A 23,093-nucleotide genomic window follows, 5' to 3' on the forward strand; every position below is an offset into this window, starting at 1 on the left:
GTAAGTTTGTGAATGACACCAAAATTAGTGGCATAGCAGACAGTGATGTAAGTTATCTAAGAGTACAATAGGTTCTTGATCAACTGAGCCCTTGGGCTGAGGAATGGTAGATGGAATTTAATTTAGATAAATACAAGGTTGTTGCATTTTGGTAAAGCAAACTGGGGTAGGACTTACACAGTTAAAGGCTGGGGCCTGTGGAGTGTTGTCGAACAGGGTGAGGGTGCACAGCTCCGTGAAAGTGGTATCACAGGTAGATGGAGTGGTGAAGGTGGTGCTTGGCACACTTGCCTTAAATCGGTCAAAGCATTGAGTTCAGGAGTTCGGACTTCATGTACAGGACATTTAGTGTACTGCATACAATTCTGGCCTATCGTTCTAAAGGAATGCTGTTAAACTATAAAGGGTGCAAAAATGATTGATAAGGGTATTACTGAGATTGGAAGGTTTTGATCAGATTAGATTAGATTACTTACAGTGTGGAAACAGGCCCTTCGGCCCAACAAGTGTACACCGACCCTCCGAAGAGCAACCCACCCAGACCCATTCCCCTACATTTACCCCTTCACCTAACAGTACAGGCAATTTAGCATGGCCAATTCACCTAACAAGGAGAGGCTGGATAGAGCCTGGAACATTGGAGGCTGAGAGCTGACCTTGTAGAGGTTTAAGAAATTGTGAGGAGCATAAACAAGGTGAATAGCAAAAGTCTTTTCCCGAGGTTGGGGGACTAGAGTCATAGAGTCATAGAGATGTACAGCATGGAAACAGACCCTTCGGTCCATGCCGACCAGATATCCCAGGTAAAAACAATGACTGCAGATGCTGGAAACCAGATTCCTGATGAAGGGCTTTTGCCCAAAATGTCGATTTCGAAGCTACTTGGATGCTGCCTGAACTGCTGTGCTCTTCCAGACCACTAATCCAGAGACCAGATATCCCAACCCAATCTAGTCCCACCTACCAGCACCCGGCCCATATTCCTCCAAACCCTTCCTATTCATATACCCATCCAAATGCCTCTTAAATGTTGCAATTGTACCAGCCTCCACCACACCCTCTGGCAGCTCATTCCATATACGTACCACCCTCTGTGTGAAAAAGTTGCCCCTTAGGTCTCTTTTATATCTTTCCCCTCTCACCCTAAACCTATGCCCTCTAGTTCTGGATTCCCTGACCCCAGGGAAAAGACTTTGCCTATTTATCCTATCCACGCCCCTCATAATTTTGTAAACCTCTATAAGGTCTTAATTTTAAGAAGAGAGGGGAAAGATTTAAAAGAGAGCTGAGGGGCAACTTTTTCACACAGCGGGTAGTGCATATATGGAACAAGCTGCTAGAGGAAGTGGTGGAGTGGGTATAATTATAGCATTCAAAAAACATTTGGACAGTTGCATGGATAGGAGAGATATGGGCCAGACAGAGGCAAATGGGACTAGTTTAGTTTCAGAAACTTGGTCAGCATGGCCGAGTTAAAGGGCCTGTTGCTGTGCTGTATGACTCTATGAATGATAGTTTGCTTTTATGGATCCTCCTTTGCCTTTGACAAAAACAGAAAGTGCTGGAGAGACTCAGCAGGTCTGGCAGCATCTGTAGAGAAAGAAAAATCAGTTCCCGTTCAGTGTCCTTTATTGGACTAGTAATTGATTACTGGCTGGGAAAAAAGTCCCAAAGCACATCTATAGATCAGGCAGTGTTCTTAGCTCACAAGAAGGCTTATTGCACGATAGCAATAAGTGCAACAATAAGTGCAAGCTTAATTACTAGGAATGACTACCACATTCAGTTTAAAAACAAATGCTTAAAGGAAGTCTAAAAACATTTTTAGTCGACTCTGACGTGTACAAACTAGCTTTCCCACAAATGTGATCTTTTTCAGAGACATTTTTCTCAAACAAATTTACATCCAAAATATTGGCCTTTTGCGCTTCCTCTCACAGACCCCTGACCCCACTCAGTGCTCAGTGAAGAACCTATACCCCTCTCAGTGCTCAGTCTCTACTGTGTTCCCCACTCCATCCTCACTACAGGTGCTGCTCCTCACTCAGCACACAGTACAGACCCTGTACTCCACTCAGTGCTCAGTACAAATCCTGAACCCCACTCAGTGTTCAGTACAGACCCTGAACCCTATTCAGTGCTCAGTACAGAGCTGAAAATGTGTTGCTGGAAAAGCGCAGCAGGTCAGGCAGCAGCCAAGGAACAGGAGAATCGACGTTTCGGGCAACAGCCCTTCTTCAGATCCTGCACCCCACAAAGTGCTCAGGACAGACCCTGTACCCCACTCGGTGCTCAGGACAGACCCTGTACCCCACTCGGTGCTCAGGACAGACCCTGTACCCCACTCGGTGCTCAGGACAGATCCTGCACCCTACTGAGTGCTCAGTACAGACCCTGTACCCCACTCAGTGCTCAGTACAGACCCTGTACCCCACTCAGTGCTCAGTACAGACCTTGAACCCTGATCAGTGCTGAGTACAGACCCCGTACCCCACTCGGTGCTCAGGGACAGACCCTGTACCCCACTCGGTGCTCAGGACAGACCTTGAACCCCGATCGGTGCTCAGGACAGACCCTGTACCCCGATCGGTGCTCAGGACAGACCCTGTACCCCGATCGGTGCTCAGGACAGACCCTGTACCCCACTCGGAGCTCAGGACAGACCCTGTACTCCACTCGGAGCTCAGGACAGACCCTGTACCCCACTCGGAGCTCAGGACAGACCCTGTACCCCACTCGGTGCTCAGGACAGACCCTGTCCCTGACTCAGTGCTCAGTACAGACCCTGTACCCAACCCAATGCCTCAGTACAGACCCTGTCCCTGACTCAGTGCTCAATACAGACCCTGTACCCTACCCGGTGCTCAGTATAGATCCTGTACCCCACTCGGTGCTCAGTACAGACCCTACACCCCACCCAGTGCTGAGTACAGACCCCGTACCCCATTCAGTGCCCAGTACAGACCCCGTACCCCACTCAGTGCTCAGTACAGACCCTGTACCCGACCCAATGCCCCAGTACAGACCCTGTCCCTGACTCAGTGCTCAGTACAGACCCCGTACCCCACTCAGTGCTCAGTACAGACCCTGTACCTGACAGTGCTCAGTACAGACCCAACACCCCACTCAGTGCTGAGTACAGACCCCGTATCCCACTCAGTGCACAGTACAGTCCCTGTGCCTGACTCAGTGCTCAGTACAGACCCTGAACCCTATTCAGTGCTCAGTACAGATCCTGTACCTGAGTGTGCTCAGTACAGGTCCTATCCCCCACTTGGTACTCAGTGCAGACCCTGTACCCCACTCAGTCCAAACCCTGTAACTGACTCAGTGCTCAGTACCGATCCTATACCCCACTCGGTGCTCAGTACCGATCCTATACCCCACTCGGTGCTCAGTACAGACCCTGTACCCTACTCAGTTCTCAGTACAGACCCTGTACCCTACTCAGTGCTCAGTACAGACCCTGTACCCTACTCAGTGCTCAGTACAGACCCTGGACCCCACTCAATGCTCATTACCAAACCTGAACCCTAATCAGTGCTCAGTACAGACCCCATACCCCACTCAGTGCCCAGTACAGACTCCGTACTCCACTCGGTGCCCAGTCCAGACCCTGTACCCCATTCGGTGCTCAGTACAGACCCTGATCCCTACTCAGTGCACAGTACAAACCCTGCACCCCACTAAATGCTCAGTATAGACTGTTTTCCCCAGTCCGTGTCAGTAAAGACCCTGTACCCATTTGTTCTCTCAGTAAAGACCCTTACTATTTTTTCTCAAAAAATGATGAAATCCCTCCTCCTCCTCTGAGCTGATTATACCCTTCTACTCTTAGTAATTTTGCTGCAGCCACTTCCTCCTCCTTTATTACTGACCTTGAATAGCAAGACAAACCAAGAACATAAAGACCTATGAATCAAACATCTATTGTAGAGAGTTATTGGAATCTATAATTAAACTGGGAATGACTGAGCACACAAACAAATTGGAGTTAATTACAGGGAACTAACATGGATTTGTAAAAGGTTTCTCATGTCAAAAGAACCTAATTGAATGGTTTGAGGAAGTAAATAAAATTGCAATATGGGAATTTCTGTGGGATTCTCAAAGACATCCAGTAAGTTTCCATATATGGTATTGTTGACTAGAATGGAAGCTCATGGAATAGACGGCATGTGATTGACCTGGTTCGGAGAATGCTTAGATGGTCAAATAGCCATGTGGAGATTGGATATGTACTTGAAATGAAAAGAAGAGACCATTTGAGTTGCACAAAGATCTTTACTAGGTCCTCAGCTATACGTTGATAGCACAACCGAAAGCCAGATATCCAAATTTGTCAATGACACAAAGATTAGTTGCTGAGTAATCAGGAACTTACAATTACGGAGAGTTATTCCTAGATGAAAAGAGGGTGTAAAAGCAGAAGTTCAATGCAAACATTTGTGGGATCCTTAAGCTTTGTCTTCCTTTCAATATCAACCTTGTACTCCTTGTGTTAGTTAAAACAATTCCAAGGTATAAAAAGATATGCACCATCATTCATAATGGTTGGAAAATTGATCCTGTGTCTTCTTAAATCAGACATGCTCTTAAAATGCTAAGCTCACATGTTTAATTTCTTTTCTTTTTTTTCTGGATCTTCTGCTTTCTTCTCCTCTTTGTGGAGGTCAGACCTGAACTGCTGCAAGCTTGTGGCATTTTCCCAGATGACACTGCTGGTACCTTTGGATGTTTGTCACATGTACCATTACATCACACTGGGCAAGGGTTTTTTTTTAGGTGAATCACTACAGTAAACAGTACCTCTTGTGGAAGCTTCTGAAATCTCTTTTGGAAATTCACACAAATCCTTGTACTGCAAATTTATTTATCGCATCAAACCATCTAATTTAAGTGTTTTCAACTTGAACAACCTTTTGCAAATCTATGCTGGTTTTCTACCAGTATCCTTATAAAAACATCCTATCCAGTCCTGGCAACCTTTCATCTTTAAGTACACTCCCCCTTTCTAACAGCTACATTTTAGTCATTTTTAACTCCAGTATTTCCAACATCACCCCTCTGCCACCATGACATTTTCCCCAAGATGCAAAGCACCTATCTACTACCTCAGCAATGCCTTTTGCTTTCATGTGTACATCATTTGGTAGCTAATTGGCTCATCTCCTCTTAAAGCCATATTTATACACAAGGCCAAATGAGATTTCACACCATATCTTACCAAACCTGCCTCATTAACTACCCACCCCAACTCATGGCATCCCTCATTGTTGATTCTAATCACATCTTAACATTCGCCATTCCTGGAACAACTTGCCACATTGCGGATATCTGCGGAAAACACTGACATCCTTTAGCCAAAAACAACAAAAGATACAGTCCCATGTGTTCTGCAGCCAATGTTTTACTTTGGCCAAGGATATGTCCACCACTTTATCTGTCTTTTGGTACAACTGACCTAAACACCCTCTCAAGATCCCCACTATGTCCCAAAGTGTACTCCAGACCTGCATCCAATGGGAGAAAATCCCATACAAACAATCAGACAATTCCAAGCTGGAGTTTTTAAAATTAGAATTATAGAATCTCTACAGTATGGAAAGAGGCCATTCAGCCCATCAGGTCTGCACTGATCCTCTAAAGATCCAGCCCCCATCCTATCCCTGCAACCCTGCATTTCCCATGGCTAATTCACCTCGCCTTACATCCCTGGACTCTATTGGCACGGCCAGTCCACCTAAGCTGCACATCATTGGACTGTGTACTGAAGCCAGAGTACCCGGAAGAAACCTACACAGAAGTAGCGAGAATATCCATACAGTCAACTGAGGCTGGAATCAAACCTGGGTCCCTGACACTGACTCTGCCCACCCTGGCCATTGTCCAGTTGTATTTACATCTAGTTAACAGCAAGTGATAGCAGGGAACACAGCTCACAGTGGATACTATCGACACCTGGCTCCAGCTGATCATTCAGGTATCCCCCGGAGCCTTGATGAACCTTTTTATCTCGCTCTATTTCAACATCTTATTCCCACAAATGAACTTCCTCTTCAACTATCCTCCCTGCCCCCTAAGCCCAAATATTACACCTTAATAAAGCCCCCTCTGGTTCTTTATGTTTTCTGTGGAGACCACAATGGTGGTCACTGTCGATAAACTATATAAGACTACATTTGTAATGTTATGAGCAGTTTTGGGCTCTGTATCTAAGGAAAGATGTGCTGGTGTTGGAGGGGGGCCACAGAAGGTTTACAAGAATGATCCCCAAGATGAAGGAGCAGTCGAGAACTCTGGAATTCAACGGAATTTAGCAGAATGAGGAAGGATCTCATTGAAACATACATAATAATGAGATGCCTGGAGAGAGTGGATGTGGAGAAAATGTTTCTACTGGTAGGAGAGACGAGGACCTGAGGGCACAGCCTCAGAGTGAAAACACAAAACTCTTTAGAACTGAGATGAGGAGGAATAACTTTAGCCAGAACACAGTGACTTCATGGAACTCATTGCCACAGAAGGCTGTGGCGACCAAGTCATTAAGTGTATCTAAGACAAAGATAGATAGGTTCTTTATCAGTAAGGGGATCAAGGGTTATGGAGAGAAGGCGGGAGAATGGGGTTGAGAAACATTTCAGCCATGATCGAATGGCAGATGGGCCAATGGCCTAATTCTGTTCCCATGTCCTACAGTCTCGTGGAGAAATCTCTACATCTAACTTGATCAGCATAATTGGTAAGGTGGATGCAGACACAGAACAAGCTGCAACCCTCTTTACTGGCAACTCATTACAGCCTAGTGAGAAACTTGCTTGGCAAATGCATAAAAGATGCAGCGAGTTGCTCCTGATGTCAAGTTGGACTCCATTGTCACAATTCCTGCACAACCCATGTTACTCAAGCTCCAGTAAGTTTCCATGGGAGTGAGTTCTTTCTGAAACCTCACATCATATTCTGAGCTGACAGGGAAACTGGATGATTGTGAAATTCCATGTAGGCTGTTCTCACCCAGTGAGAACTCTAAGAAATCTAAAAGAAGATAAAACCCCTGGAATTAAAGTTTCCAAGGGGTTTCCATCTGTATTGTTTTACAGGGTGTACACTGAAAGTCACATGTAGAATTTCACTGAGCAGATTAACTCAATAAGTCAGAATCTCTGCACGGAATATTTCGTTGTTATCCCTGTGAATGTCCATCTGATCAAGAAAAATGCAAATAACAACTTAAACCACAATGTTACTGACTGGAGAAAATCCCCAATTACTCGAGTAGTACGTCAACAGAAACTTCAATAAAATACAAATTAAATGGTAGGAGTTCAGGACAACCTCACAAAATTCTGGCGAACAAAATATTAATGTTTTAACCTTTTGAAAATTTTGTGCCTGTTTGATTATTTATTTCCTTCTCTTCAAAGAACATCTCATCAGCCACAGCATTTTGCGAGAACATTTCTGCACATTATTTCTTTGTAAACAATCTATAATTTTAGGAGATGGAAGAAAAGAAACTGTCACATGATCCATCCTGCAATCATCACTCACCCTCTTGAGAAAAAGTCACAGAAAAGCAAGTTAAAAGCCAACACTAATAGTAAAAACATCCAAAGGGACAATTTGTTCAACTTGAATGTTGGATCAGTACATGTTTTGGTTGGGTGGGGCTGTCAAGTGAAGTTTTCCTGTGAGCTGTATTTATACAAAATACAATGAACAATCACACAATGATTAAACTACTTTTAACATGACTGTGGTACCATATTTCATATCTGAGCATTATCCTCAAAAGATATAGTTACTGCAGACTCTCAGACCTATTATAATTGCAGTGGTAAAACTCAAACTACCATATGAACATACGAAATGTGAGGGGAATGGAGCATTCCACCTCATAAATCTGCTCCACTGATCTGTTTCTTTTGAATGCCACATTCCCATCTAGCCCTAATAACCTCTCATTCCCTCACTTTATAAACCTCCATCTGCCTCCAGTTTAAAAAGTATTCAATGACCTTATCTCCACCACCTTCTCATGCTAGTGCCAAAATCCTGAGAGAAAACATTTCCCCTTTGTCTCTGTTGTGAATGAATGACGCCTCATTTAAAAACAGCGCACCCATATTCTGGACTGAACCACAAGAGGAGATTTCACAAGATCATTAGACCATGCGACTCAGGAACAGAAGTCGGTCCACCAAGTCCACTCCACCGTTCAATGACGTTGTGATTCGTCTGATAATCCACAGCTCCACTTTCAAGCTTTATCTCCATTACCACTGATTCCTTAGAAGGTAGAACGTAGAACTGTATAGCTCAGGAACTGGCCCTTTAGCCCATGATGCTGTGCCGAACGGGAAGCCAAATTAAACCAATCCCTTCTGCCTGACCTTGGTCCATATCCTTCCATTCCTTGCATAATCATGTGCTATGAAAAGTCCCTTAAAATGCTTCTGTCTTATCTGTCTCCACCACCACCCTTGGCAGCATGTTCCAGACTATAACCATAAAAAACTCACCACTCACATCTCGTTTGAATTTTCTCCCTCCCACCTTAAATGCAAGTCCCCTAGTATTAAATATTTCAACTCTGGGAAAAGGATTCTGACTGTCAACCCCATCTTTCCAGCTCATAATTTTACAGACTTCGGTCAAGTCTCCCCTCAGCCTCTGCCACTCCAGAGAAAACAACCCGAGTTTTTCTAGCTTCTCTTTATAGCTCATACCCTCTAACCCAGGCAGCATCCTGGTAAACCTCTTCTGTACCCTCTCCAAAGCCTCTTCATTCTTCCTGTAATGTGGCGACCAGAATTGAACACAATACTCTAAGCGTGGCCTAACCAAAGTCTTGTAAAGCTGCAACATGACATCTTGACCCAATCAATAAAGGCAAGCATGCAATACACCTTCTTTACCACCCTTTTTGGCAACCACTTTCAGGGAGATATGGACTTGAACCCCAAGAACCCTCTGTACATCAATGCCATTAACTGTAAACTTTTCCTTAACATTTGATTTCCTAAGTTGCAACACCTCACACTTATCCAATTAACCATCTGCCATTTCTCTACTCATATCAGCAACTGATCTATATCCTGCTGTATCCTTTAACTATCATCCAAAAACTTACCAACCCACCCATCTACATTTACATCCAAGTCATTTATGTACATCAAAAACAACAGTGGTTTCCAGAGTTGAAAAGTATGGTGCAGGTCAGGCAGCATCCGAGGAGCAGGAGAATCGACGTTTCGGGCATAAGCCCTTCTTCAGGAAGGACCATGGTTTCTAGTACAGATCCTGCGGAACATTACTGGTCACGAACCCACAGTCAGAAAAACACCCTTCTACCACTTATCCTTTTATGGGCTCGCCAATTCTGAACCCGAGCAGCCAGGTCACTATTGATCCCACTCACCTTAACCTTCCGGATGAGCCTACCATGAGGGAGCTTGGCAAAAGCCTTACTAAATTCCATGTAGTCAACATCAGCTGCTCTATCCTCATTGATCATCTTTGTCACCTCCTCGAAAAATTCAATCAAGTTATTAAGACATGACCCGACCTGCAGAAAGCCATGCTGACTGTCCTAATTAGGCTATGTATTTCCAAATGTACGTAAATCCCATCCCTAAGATTTCTCTCCAATGGCTTCCCAACCACCGTGAGACTCACCTGTCTATAGTTTCCTGGATTATCCCTATTTCCCTTCTTGAACACAGGAACAACATTAGCTACTCGCCAGTCCCCCGGGATCTCTCCAGTGGGTAGCAATGATACAAAGATCTTCTCATGGCCCCTGCAATCTCCTCTCTTGCCTCTCTCAATAACCTGGGGTAGATACCATTGGGCCCTGGGGATGCATCTACCTTAGTGCTTTTCAAGAGAACCAAAACCACTTCTTTCTGTTGTTGTGGTTCTGTTCGCCGAGCTGGGAATTTGTCTTGCAAACGTTTCGTCCCCTGTCTAGGTGACAGCCTCAGTGCTTGGGAGCCTCCTGTGAAGCGCTTCTGTGCTGTTTTCTCTGGCATTTATAGTGGCCTGTCTCTGCCGCTTCCGGTTGTCAGTTCGAGCTGTCCACTGTAGTGGCTGGTATATTGGGTCCAGGTCGATGTGTTTGTTGATAGAGTCTGTGGCTGAGTGCCATGCCTCTAGGAATTCCCTGGCTGTTCTCTGTTTGGCTTGCCCTATAATGGTAGTGTTGTCCCAGTCGAATTCATGTTGCTTGTCGTCTGTGTGTGTGGCTACACTACCATTATAGGGCAAGCCAAACAGAGAACAGCCAGGGAATTCCTAGAGGCATGGCACTCATTCACAGATTCAATCAATAAGCACATCGACCTGGACCCAATATACCGACCACTACAGTGGACAGCTCGAACTGACAACCAGAAGCGGCAGAGACAGGCCACTATAAATACCGGAGAAAACAGCACAGAAGCGCTTCACAGGAGGCTCCCAAGCACTGAAGATGTCACCTAGATAGGGGACGAAACGTTTGCAAGACAAATTCCCAGCTCGGCGAACAGAACCACAACAACGAGCACCCGAGCTACAAATCTTCTACCAAACTTTGAACCACTTCTTTCTTGATTGCAAAATGCCGTAGCATATCAGCATGTTCCACACTCATCTCACAATCCTCTGTATCCTTCTCCAGGGTAAACACAAACACAAAGTACTCACTTAGGATCTCACCCACATCCTTTTCCTCCAAGCACAAGATCCCCCTCCTTTATCCTTGAATGGTCCTCCCTTCTCCCTAGTTATCTACTTATTTTTAATGTATGTCTTGATTGCCTTGGGATTCTCTTTAACCCTACTTGCCAACTAGGAGACCAAAACTGCAAAATGTACTTGAGATGTGGTCTCACCAATGCCCAGCATAATTGAAGCATAATATACTTATTTTTAGGGTCATGTTCTCTCACAATAAAACACAGCATTCCTGTAACCTTCTTCTTTACTTGCTGTACCTGCATACTCACCTTTTGCGATTCATACACCAAACCAGAGTCAACTGGAGGAGAAAGTGAGGACTGCAGATGCTGGAGATCAGAGCTGAAAATGTGTTGCTGGAAAAGCGCAGCAGGTCAGGCAGCATCCAAGGAGCAGGAGAATTGACGTTTCCTGAAGAAGGGCTCATGCCCGAAACGTCGATTCTCCCGCTCCTTGGATGCTGCCTGACCTGCTGCGCTTTTCCAGCGACACATTTTCAACTGGAGAGAAAAAAAACCACTGGTTGGAGTCATCCTGGCACAAAGGAAAATGGTTATGGTTGTTGGAGATCAGTTATCTCAGCTCCAAGACAGTCTGTAAGAGTTCCTCAGGGCTGTGTCCTAGGTCCAACCATCTTCAGCTGCTTCATCAATGACATTCCCTAAAACCTAAGGTCAGAAGTCGGACACTTGCCAATGATTATGCAATGTCCAGCACCTCCTCAGGTACTGAAGCAGTCTATGTCCAAATACTGAAGACCGGGACAATATCCTGGCTTGGGCTGAAAAGTGGTGGGTAATATTTGTGCCACATGAATGACAAGCAATAAGATCCAATGAAAGACAATCTAACCACCAACCCTTGCCATTCAATGTTGTTACTGTAGTTATCTCTCCCCCTACCAACACCCTGGAGCAGAAGCTGAATTGGAATTGCCATATAAATACAGTGGCAATAAGAGCAGGTCACAGGCTAGGAATACCGCGGTGAGTATCTCACTCCCCGAGGTCTGTCCACCATTTACAAGGCACAAGTCAGGATGTAATACTCCCCACTTGCCTGGATGGGTATACCTCCAATTACACTCAAGAAGCTTGAAACCATCCAGGACAAAGAGGCCCGCTTGATAGGCACCATATCCTCAAAAATATGCTTCCTTTACCAGTGACTTAGTAGCAGCAATGTGTACTATCTATAGGATGCACCACAGAAATTCACCAAAGATCCTTAGGTAGCACCTTCCAAACTCACAACCACTCCCATCTGGAAGGACAAGGACAGAAGATACATAGGAACACCACTACCTGCCAGTTCCCCTCCAAGCCACTCACCATCCTGACTTGGAAATATATCAGCATACCTTCAGTGTCATTAGATCAAAATCCTAAAATTCCCTCCACAACAGCCTCAATGGTCTATCTACAGCACATGGACTGCAGCAGTTCAAGTAGGCAGCTCACCGCCACTTTCCCAAGGACAATTAGGGACAGGCAATAAACCCTGGCCAGTCAGCAACATCCACGTCCCAGGAGTGAATAATTTAAAAAACTAGAATAACTAGATCCCTCTCCACATTGGATTTCTGCAGTTGCTCTCCATTTAAATAACACTCTTTCTTTCATCTTCTTGTCAAAGTAAACAAGTTTACATTTTCCACACTATACTCCAACTGTGAGAGTTTTTGCACACTCGTTAAAGCTATCTATATCTGTCCATCCACATCCACATCCTCTATGTCTTCTTCAAACATTCTCTCTCATGTACCTGTGTGTTATTTATAAATGTAGCTATCATGCCTTGGCTCCTGTTATCTATGCCATTGATATAAATTGTAAAAAGGTTAAGCTCCAGCACAGGTCCACTCATCACATCCTGCCAATCAAAGAGCCATTTAAATATGTTGCCTGTTGTCTGTCAGCCAGCTCATCTTCTATCAATGCTAGTATGCTGCCTTTTAGACCATGAGCACTACTTTGAACAATAACCTTTGATGTGACACCTTGCTAAATACCTTCTGGAAAGCTAAGTATAGTATGTCTACAAGCCTTCCCTTACCAACAGTACAAGTTACTCCTTCAAAGAAGTTCAATAAATTGATTAAACATGATTTTCCTTACAAAATCATGATGACTCTTTCTGACTTGCTTGAGTTTTCCTGCTTTGGTCATCTTCATGATGGTTTCTAATAACGTTCCATGACACACTTAAGTTTTCTGCTTCCCTCCCTTTTTGAATATTTGCTATTTTCCAGTCTCATAGAACCATTCCGTAATCTAGAGAATTTTGGAAAATTTATCCAACCTAACTTTTATTTTATACTTGGGATGTGGGCATCACTGGCTAGGCATTTATTGCCCATACCTAACTGTCCTGGAGAGGGCAATAGTGAGCTGCTTTTTTTGAACTGCTGCACTCCTTGGATATAGGGACACCCTCAGTATATTTTGATTGAGTCACTCTGATATATGGCAATATATTTCAAAATCAAGATTGTGGCGTTCCCATGCACCTATTGCCTTAGTCCTTCTAGTTGATAAAAGGTGGCAGGTTTGGAAGGTGCTATCAAAGAAACCCGAGTGACTCACTGTAATGCAGCTTGTCGATGGTACACGACAGTGTCATTGTGCAAGGGTCTTGGAGGGAGGTAATACTGAAGGTGGTAGATGCCTTACCAATCAAGTGGACTGCTTTGCCCTTCATGGTGTTGTAGGAACTGCATCCATCCAAGCAAATGAGGAGTATTCCACCATACTCCTGACTTGTAACTTGTAGACGGTGGGCAGACATTAAAGATTATATTAGGGTGGTGTTGGAAAAGCACAGCAGGTCAGGCAGCATCCAAGGAGCAGGAAAATCAACATTTTAGACAAAAGTCCTTCATTTCTCATTCCTGATGAAGGACTTTTGCCCAAAACGTAGATTTTCCTGCTCCTTGGATGCTGCCTGACATGCTGTGCTTTTTCAGCACCACTCTAATCTAATCTAGACTCTGATCTCCAGCATCTGCACTCCTCACTTTCACCATTAAGACGACTAGAGGTGAGTTATTCACTTCAAAACTCCTCACCTCTGACCTGGTCTTGCAGCCACAGAAGTTACACGACTAATCTGGTTCAGTTTCTAGTCAATGATAACCCTGACGATGTTGATAGCATGAGATTCAGCAATGATAATGCCATTAAAAGTCATAGAATAATGGCTAGATTCTCTCAATTTGGAGATGGCCACAACCTGACATTCATGTTACCTGCCACTTCTCAGGCCTAGACTGGATGTGACTGCAAATGGATTCGGATTGCCTCAGTATTTGAGGAGTAATGAATGTTGTTGAGCATTGCGCAATATTCAGTGAAAATCCATATTTCTGAGGGTTTCCTTACTGAAACAGCTGAAGATGGTTGGGCCGAGGACACTCCCCGAGGAACTCTTGCAGAGATGTCCTGGAGCTGAGATGACTGAAGTCCAACAACCACTACCACCTTCCTAGGTGCCAGGTATGACTCCAACCAGTGGAGATTGCTTCCTCTAATTCCCACTGACTCCAGTTTCAGTCAAGTCTCCTGATTCTTTACTCAGTCAAATGCTATCTTGGCATCAAAGGCAGTATTGAATATTGCCAGCCAGTCACCCCTACATCCCACCTCTGGAGATTAGCTCTTTTGCCCTAGTTTGAACAGAGAACATACAACATTACAGTGCAGTACAGGCCCCTTCGGCCCTCGATATTATGCCGACCATTATCATCCATATGTTTATCCAATGACCATTTCAATGCCCTTAAAGTTGGCGAGTCTACTACTGTTGCAGGCAGGCCATACCATGTCCCTACTACTCTGAGTAAAGAAACTACCTCTGATATCTGTCCTATATCTATCACCCCTCAATTTAAATCTATGTCCCCTCATTCTAGCCATCACTAGCCGAAGAAAAAGGCTCTCCCTGTCCACCCTATCTAACCCTCTGATTATCTTATATGTCTCAATTCTTCTCTCTACTGAAAATAACCTCAGGTCCCTCAACCTTTCCTTGTAAGGCCTTCACTCCACACCAGGCAACATCCTAGTAGATCTTCTCTGAACCCTTTCCAAAGCTTCCACATCCTTCCTATAATGCAGCATCCAGAACTGTAGTCATGGTTTGGAGATGCCGGTGTTGGACTGGGGTGTACAAAGTTAAAAATCACACAACACCAGGCTATAGTCCAACAGGTTTAATTGGAAGCACTAGCTTTCGGAGCGCCGCTCCTTCATCAGGTGGTTGAGGAGGACACAATTGTAAGACACAGAATTTATAGCAAAAGTTTACAGTGTGATGTAACTGAAATTATACATTGGAAAATACCTTGATTGTTTGTTGAGTCTTTCATCTGTTAGAAAACGATGATAGTTTCACTTCTTTCATATGTAAATCACAAAATTTTTTTAAAAAGTTACATTCTCAGGGTAACTGTAACAATTGGTGTCAGCCAGATAATATGTTGAAGGTGTTAGCCCCCTGTGTTCCTTGTATGTGTCAGGTACTCATGTGATTCAGCCAACGTTGTCTATCTTATACGTTGCAGGCAAAGATGCCGTGAGGCAAGGTACATTGGGGAAACTGAGCAAAGGCTATGCAACGGATGAATGGGCACCGCACAACAATCAACAGACAGGAATGTTCCCTCCCAGTTGGGGAACACTTCAACGGTACAGGACCTCTGACCTTCGGATGAACATCCTCCAAGGCAGACTTCGGGACAGGCAGCAGCGAAAAGTGGCCGAGCAGAGCCTGATAGCTAAGTTTCGTACCCATAGGGAGGGCCTCAACTGGGATCTTGGGTTCATGTCACATTACAGGTGACCACCATTGCACTGTACACACACACACATATACATAGACATGCATACAGACACACACACTCCTACAGGCACACACACTCCCACACTCACACATGCACCCTCCCACAGACTTAGACACTTTACACTCACATATACACTCTCTCACACACTCACAACCCCCCACCCCAGATAGACAGACACACACACAAAAACCCACATGCACATAAGTTTGTGGGGTGAATTTGTACTTGCAGAGTTACATTGTGCTTTGCTCAAAAACTGCATGAATCCATGTAAGATTCTGTTAACTCCCTTTTTAGATGAGAATCAGTCTAAACATTATGGCACAGACAGGGAACACAGGGGGCTAACGTCTTCAACATATTATCTGGCTGACACCAATTGTTACAGTTAACCTGAGAAAGTAACTTTTAAAAAAGGTTTTGTGAATTACATATGAATGAAGTGAAACCATCATGGTCATTCTAACAGATGAAAGGCTCAACAAACAATCAAGGTATTTTCCAATGTATAATTTCAGTTACATCACTCTGTAAACTTTTGGTATAAATTCTGTGTCTTACAATTGTGTCCTCCTCAACCACCTGATGAAGGAGCGGCGCTCTGAAAGCTAGTGCTTCCAATTCAACCTGTTGGACTATAGCCTGGTGTTGTGATTTTTAACTCCAGAACTGTACGCAATACCCCAGGTGCAGGCACACCAGAATTTTGTCCAGCTGCAGCATGACCTCATGGCTCTGAAACTGAAGTCCTCTACTCGTAAAAGCTAACACACCGTATGCCTTCTTAACAACCCTATCAACCTGGGTGGCAACTTTCAGGGAGCCATGTACTTGGACACAGAGATCTCTCTGTTCATCCAAGAATCTGACCATGAGCCCAGTACTCTGCATTCCTGTTACTCCCTCAAAAGTGAACCATCTCACACTTTTCTGCATTAAACTCCATTTGCCACCTCTCAGCCCAGCTCTGCATTTATCTATGTCTCTCTGGAACCTAAAACATCTTTCGGCACTATCCACAACTCTACCGACTTTAGTGTCATTTGCAAATTTACTAACCTATCCTTCTACACCCTCGTCCAGGTTATTTATAAAAATGACAACAGCAATGGCCCCAAAACAGATCCCTGCAGTACACCACTAGTAACTGAACTCTAGGATGAAAATTTCCCATCAACCACTACCCTCCACCTTCTTCCAGCTAGCCAATTTCTTACCCAAACCGCTAAATCACCCTCAATCCCATGCCTCTGTATTTTGTGCAATAGCCTAAGGTTAAACTGAATTTGAATGGTTCGGTCAAAACCCAAACTGTGCATCAGTGAGCAGGTTCTCTCTTTGCAGGTGCTACTTGACAGCACTGACAATGGCCCCTTCGGTCACTATGCTGAGGAGATTAAGTGCCAGTGTTGCAGCTGTAGTGAAAGAGATTGGCTAGGGCCATAGCTGATTCTGGAGCACACATTTTCAGTACCAGGTGGGAATATATTTCCTCACTTCTCACTTCTTTCCATACTCTAGAATGAAGCCAATCAGGAGTTTGGAACCTGTCAGTCTCCATCAGTTTGCTCAGTACCACTTCACTGGCGATTGTAATTTCACCAGGTACCCTCTCGCTTTCAAATTCGGTTTACAGCTATTAATGGAATGTTTTTCATAAACAAAAATGTTTCTAGCATTTTTGGAGAAGCTAGGAATAGCACTGACATTGATGGAATTGTGCAGATATCTGGAAGCAAGATTGCTCCAGACATTATGCTGCTCAAATTTGCATTACAACAGCATGAACAGATTACTCACTTTAGAATAAAGATTAAAGAAAGGTGAATGGAATTTCCCAAGTTATATGATTATAAGGCCAGGTAGAAATACTACATTAAATGAACCGTATTGCCTGTTATATGCTTTGTTTGATACTAAATCATATTGAAATCAATGTAGCTGTGTATCAGGCAAGCATGTGTTAAACATTCCCTCTAAGCTACACAAATGCACATTAGTAACTTTTTTTAATTTCACATATTTATAAGAAATCGATCGCACCTTAAAAATCATATTAGCAAGTGCATTGCGTAGACAGGCATTCAATCCAAGTCAATGACTTGCACAGCAGGTGGTGCACTAATGGTGAGAAAAGTAGGATAAAGGGAGGAAAGAATGATGGAGAGGGGAGGACAGAAAGTGCTCAGAAGAAGAGTGGGCATGAGGACAGATGAGAAACGAAGGCTTCCTGACAGTCTTGGGAAATTGCCACATGACTACTGGAGTGGAAGGCAGCCAAAAGAGAGCAGAGGAGTGCTGCCAGTAGAGATGAGTGTGACAGCAGTCAAACTTTCAGTAAGAAATAGAACATTCTTTTAAGTGACTGTTGATGGAACTTTAATCAGGTTTACCCTCAGTGAAGAGATCATAGTATGCAGTGCTGAGGATGCTTGCTCTGTAGGTTAGAAGATAGACTAGGGAAGGGATTTAGGAAAAATGGCAGTGGGGGAGTTCAGAACTAGAGGGTATAGGTTTAGGGTGGGAGGGGGAAGATATAAATGGGACCCAAGGGGCAATTTTTTTCACACAGAGGGTGGTGCCTGTATGGAATGAGCTGCCAGAGGAAGCGGAGGAGGCTGGTACAATTGCAACATTTAAAAGGAATCTGGATGGATATATGAATAGGAAGGGGATGGAGGGATATTGGCTAAGTGCTGGCAAATGGGACTAGATTAGGCATGGACAAGTTGGACTGAAAGGTCTGTTTCCGTGCTGTGCATCTCGAGGATTCTAATTTCCTCCACATCGTAAGATATATTTGCTGCCACTCAGTACCACATAGACTTTAAGATTCTCATCCTCTGTGTTTAAATCGATCCATGGTTCACCCCGCACTATTTCTGTAACTTCCTCCATTTGCAAGCCCTCTGAGACTTCTATATTCTTTCAACTTTGACCTCCTGTGCATATCCAACCCTGATTTAATAAGGACAGTTTGCTTCCAGCAGCTCTAGGCCTACTTGGAAATGACTGACCAACCTAGTGAACCTATGACATAGGATTATATGAATTTGCATCCACCTTTAATCAGACCAGAGCAGATGCTCCTTCTCTATGCCCTCCAGGGACTCCACCATCACCGATGCCAGTCTCCAATCAGTTTGATTCTGTCCACTTGATGTGAGGAAATGGCTGAGTGCATTGACACAGTAAAAATTAGGGGGTTATGGGTAACAACAGTGCTTTCAAACTCGCGGCACCTCTGGCCAAGTTGTTCCAGCCTGGGAAAACATTTACAATTATGTCTTACCCACCAGAACAAACTCAACCCAATTACCAGTTTCCTCCCAATAAGCAGTAAAGTGTTAGAAGCATTTTCATCCAACAGTTTTGACAGGGAACCAGGAGTTAAAAATTGAGCAATTGATTGACCTGGAGCCAATGTAGGTCAGACATAGAACTGGAAGTGATTACAGTTTAAAATTGAGCTTTGTTTATAAATATTAATCGTAGTACAACTGTTCGGGAGGCTTTAGCCAGTTCTATGCGGTATTACTCTCAAGGAGTGCATTTGTTTTTAAACAGGGCACAAAAAAAAATCAGAGGTGGATTTGAAATGAATATAAATCACTGCTCGAACTGAGCTTTGTGTATTGTACCAGCTAATGAACAGAGGTCATGGGCTTCCCTTCCAGTTTTGGAACGAAATTAATTGTAATTTTCTGTTGATTCTGCAAATAAGCGTCTGCGTTCACAACCGGGATTTAAAATGTGTCACTTGAAACTATAAGAGTAGGTACTTTCTATCAATTGTTTAGCGATGTTGCTAATTACAGGAAGACCCGCCTATTCGATCCTCATTCGTCCAGTGTCAGGAATAGTATCGTAGTCAGTAATTTAATTAGACACTGAAAACATCGATCACTTGACGCTGGATGGAAACTTCGCCTTTGTGCTCAGGGGAAACAGAAATGAATACCGTGGTGGATTGGATACTGGAAGATATTTGCTTTACTCTTACCTTCATCGTGTGCGATAGGTACTAAGGAGAGCAGGAGCAAGAAGCACAGGCTCATGTTGTGTGGCACTCGGTGCAGAGTATTGCTGCTCCTGAGATCTGGTCTTCCATTCCGTGCAGTCACTGTTGGCCCTGTCCTGGGCAGTTTGCCAGCGACGTGCAGCGCTCGCTACTCACCGCTTACGGTCATCATAGAAGGAGGAGCTGCAGCTGGATGGAGCTGCCACTACAGCTCCTTGGTATAAACTGTCAGGACAGGCAGTGTGCCCAAACGTACCTGCACCATTCCCACATCATGAAGCAAGGCTGATGATGATTTTGGTTTTAGTCCCGCAATCCCTGCGTTCCTACAAATTCTGTGCGACCTACCTCTTACGAAGTTATGTGTGAAAACTTGTAATTCCGCTTGATGGCGAAAGGCGGCACTCCCCCTTAACCTTCAAATCGCTTTCTGATTTTTGTTTAACGCATGTTTTAACACACATATTAAATGTATTTATTGCAGTGTTTTGGTGTAAAGTTTAACAAGGTTGACTTCTCTGAGGTGTGTTTTGTTCAGCACCCATCATGGTCTACCTACACTCCCATATTTCTTATCTCTAGAATAAGAAGGAGGACAATCTGCACCCCACAAATTCTATGCTTCAGTTGGACCGCAAGCTTTAGGTCTCCCTCATTAAATGACTTTGTTTAAAGAGGAGCATCTTAAAGCAGGAAAACAATAGTTATAATTAACTGTAATAATGCGTTGTTTACTGTGGTTTAAAATTTTGAGATTGCTTCTATGATGTACCTTGGTACATTTTACTACATCGAACATACAAACTACTTGTACAATATCTTTATTTAAATTATCCTTTTATTCTTTCATGGGACGTGAGCATTAAAAAAATCGACGTTTCGGGGAAAAAGCCCTGCATCAGGAATAAAAGCAGAGAGCCTAAAGTGTAGAGAGATAAGCTAGAGAGGGATGGGGAGAAAGTAGAAAAGAGAGGGGGAGGTAGGACAAGGCAGGGGAAGGTAGCAGGATGGGAGGGTGGGGGGACGTGGACCTGACCAGGTCGTCACAGAGGGTACGGTCTTTGCGAAAGGCAGAAAGGGGTGGGGATGGAAATATATCCCTGGTGGTAGCCATACGTGTGCCCAAGGCTACCCCTTTGGTCTGGAGGAAGTGGGAGGATTCAAAGGAGAAATTGTTACGGGTGAGGACCAGTTCGGCCAAACAAATGAGAGTGTCGGTGGAAGGGTACTGTTGGGGCCATCGGGAGTGGAAAAAACAGAGGACTTGGAGGCCCTGGTCATGGCGGATGGAGGTGGAGAGGGATTGGATATCCATGGTGAAGATGAGGCGTTGGAGGCCGGGGAAACAGAAGAAGTCTTGGAGGAGGTGGAGGGTGTGGGTAGTGTGTCGAACGTATGTGGGGAGTTCCTAGGCTGGGGGGGGGAAAATAAGACAGTGTCGGGGTAGGTAGAGATAATTCAGTGGGTCAGGAGCATGCTGAGACAATGGGTCGGCCAGGGTTTCAGCGGGGCAACCCACCTCCCATCCTGGCACCTTCCGCTGCCACCGCAGGAACTGCAACACCTGCGTCCACACCACCTTCCTCACCTCTATCCAAGGCCCTAAAGGAGCCTTCCACATCCAAAGTTTTACCTGCACATCCACCAATATCATTTATTGTATCCGTTGCTCCTGATGCAGTCTCCTCTACATTGGGGAGACTGGACGCCTCCTAGCAGAGCTCTTTAGGGAATATCTCTGGGACACCTACACCAATCAACCACACCGTCCCGTGGCCCAACATTTTAACTCCCCATCCCACTCTGCCAAGGATATGGAGGTCCTGGGCCTCCTTCACCACTGCTCCCTCACCACCAGACACCTGGGAGGAAGAACACCTCATCATCTGCCTCTGAACACCAACCGCAGGGCATCAATGTGGACTTCAACAGTTTCCTCATTTCCCCTCCCCCCACCTCACCCTAGTTCCAAACTTCCAGCTCAGCATTGTCCCCGTGACTTGTCCTACCTGCCTATCTTCTTTTCCACCTATCCACTCCACCCTCACCCTGCCCCCACTCACCTATTGTACTCTACGCTACTTTCTCCCCACCCCCACCCTCTAGCTTATCTCTCCACCCTTCAGGCTCTCTGCCTGTATTCCCGATGAAGGGCTTTTGCCCAAAACGTCGATTTTACTGCTCCTCGGATGCTGCCTGAATTGCTGTGCTCTTCCAGCACCACTAATCCAGAATCTGGTTTCTAGCATCTGCAGTCATTGTTTTTACCCTGGGGACTTCTGGGATTCAGATTCTGCAACGGTGAAGGAACAGCAATATATGTACATCTGGACTCTTATACTGAGTAGTAAGAAACAGTGTCACACTACAGTCCATTAACTTTAGGTAGATCCATAATTCCATTTGGGAGGGAATTCTAGGGTTTTAATCCAGTGTCTGTGAAAAAAAAAGTAATATCTTCCCAAGTCAGGAGGCAGGGTGGTTCGGAGGCGAATTTACAGATGGTTTTGTTCCCATTTATCTGCTAGCCTTATCTTCAAAATCAAAGTGGTTATTAGTGGTTATTCACTGAAGATGTTGGATTGAGGGCAGTTTGAACATGTGTACAATGTCATTACTACAATAGAGAAGGGTGCCATTTGATCCACAAAGTCCATGCTAGCACTTTATACACAAAACTAGTCAAATTCACCTCCTGTACCTCTGGCATCAAGCAAATTTATTTCCCTTATATCAACCTTTCTTGGGAAAGATTATGTTTTCACTACCCTCATTAGGTATTCTATTCTAGGACAAGATTTCCTCACATCAGCTTTGCATCGGATACCACAGAACTTAAATTTGTGCCTCTAGGTCATCATACCATTAGCTAATAGCAGCTTTTCTCTATCTAAACCATTCCTAAGTTCATTTAATCACATGTCAATTTCCCTTGCTTTAAAAGAGAACAGTAGCAGCTTTAACAATCTAACCTTGTCAGCAAAATCCCTCAACTCTGGAATCATTTTGGTGAATCCTCTCAAAAGGATCCTCAACATATCTTGATCAGAATTGAATAGCATGTTCTAGGTGTAGCCACAGCAGAATTTTATAACATTTCATCATAACATCCATACTTTCATACTCAACACCCTTATTTAAGTTAGAGCCCATACGCTTTGCTAAGTACTCTGTCAGTATGTACAACCACCTTAAAAAGAACTCCAGGTCCAACTGTCCCTACAACTCTTTCATTAAATCTATATTCATTTTCCCAATCCTCTCTGCCAAAAAAAAGTATCACCTCACTTCGCTGTATTACATTTATTATGCTACACTTCCTATGTCCTATTTCAGGCCACTGGTGTCATCCCATCGGTCACACCCGTAAATTTGGTATCATTAGCAAGTTATTCAGTACTTCAATATCCAAATCATTGGTATATTTCAAAGGGATGACGGCCCTAGCACTGTTTCTTGAGGAAAAGTAACTACCTACCTTAATGCCTTCAGAAAATCTACTGCTTTTGC

The 23,093-nt window shown here is 44.2% G+C and overlaps 1 protein-coding gene across 2 annotated transcripts in view; it reads right to left on the reverse strand.

Annotated features, from left to right (window-relative positions):
- Positions 1 to 19,909, reverse strand: part of LOC140477394 (uncharacterized) — a 165,720-nt gene extending 145,811 nt beyond the window's left edge. Inside the window, exon 1 of one of the 2 annotated variants that reach the window (XM_072571224.1) lies at positions 19,566 to 19,909. In XM_072571224.1, the coding sequence (XP_072427325.1) occupies positions 19,566 to 19,620 (55 nt within the window). In that variant the 5' untranslated portion in view covers positions 19,621 to 19,909. The remainder of the gene's footprint in view (positions 1 to 19,565) is intronic. The other variant, XM_072571215.1, reaches the window with a different exon arrangement.
- Between the last annotated feature and the right edge of the window lie 3,184 nt (positions 19,910 to 23,093).

This window comes from Chiloscyllium punctatum, chromosome 1 (genome assembly GCF_047496795.1).
Source record: "Chiloscyllium punctatum isolate Juve2018m chromosome 1, sChiPun1.3, whole genome shotgun sequence".
Taxonomy (NCBI): Eukaryota; Metazoa; Chordata; class Chondrichthyes; order Orectolobiformes; family Hemiscylliidae; genus Chiloscyllium; species Chiloscyllium punctatum.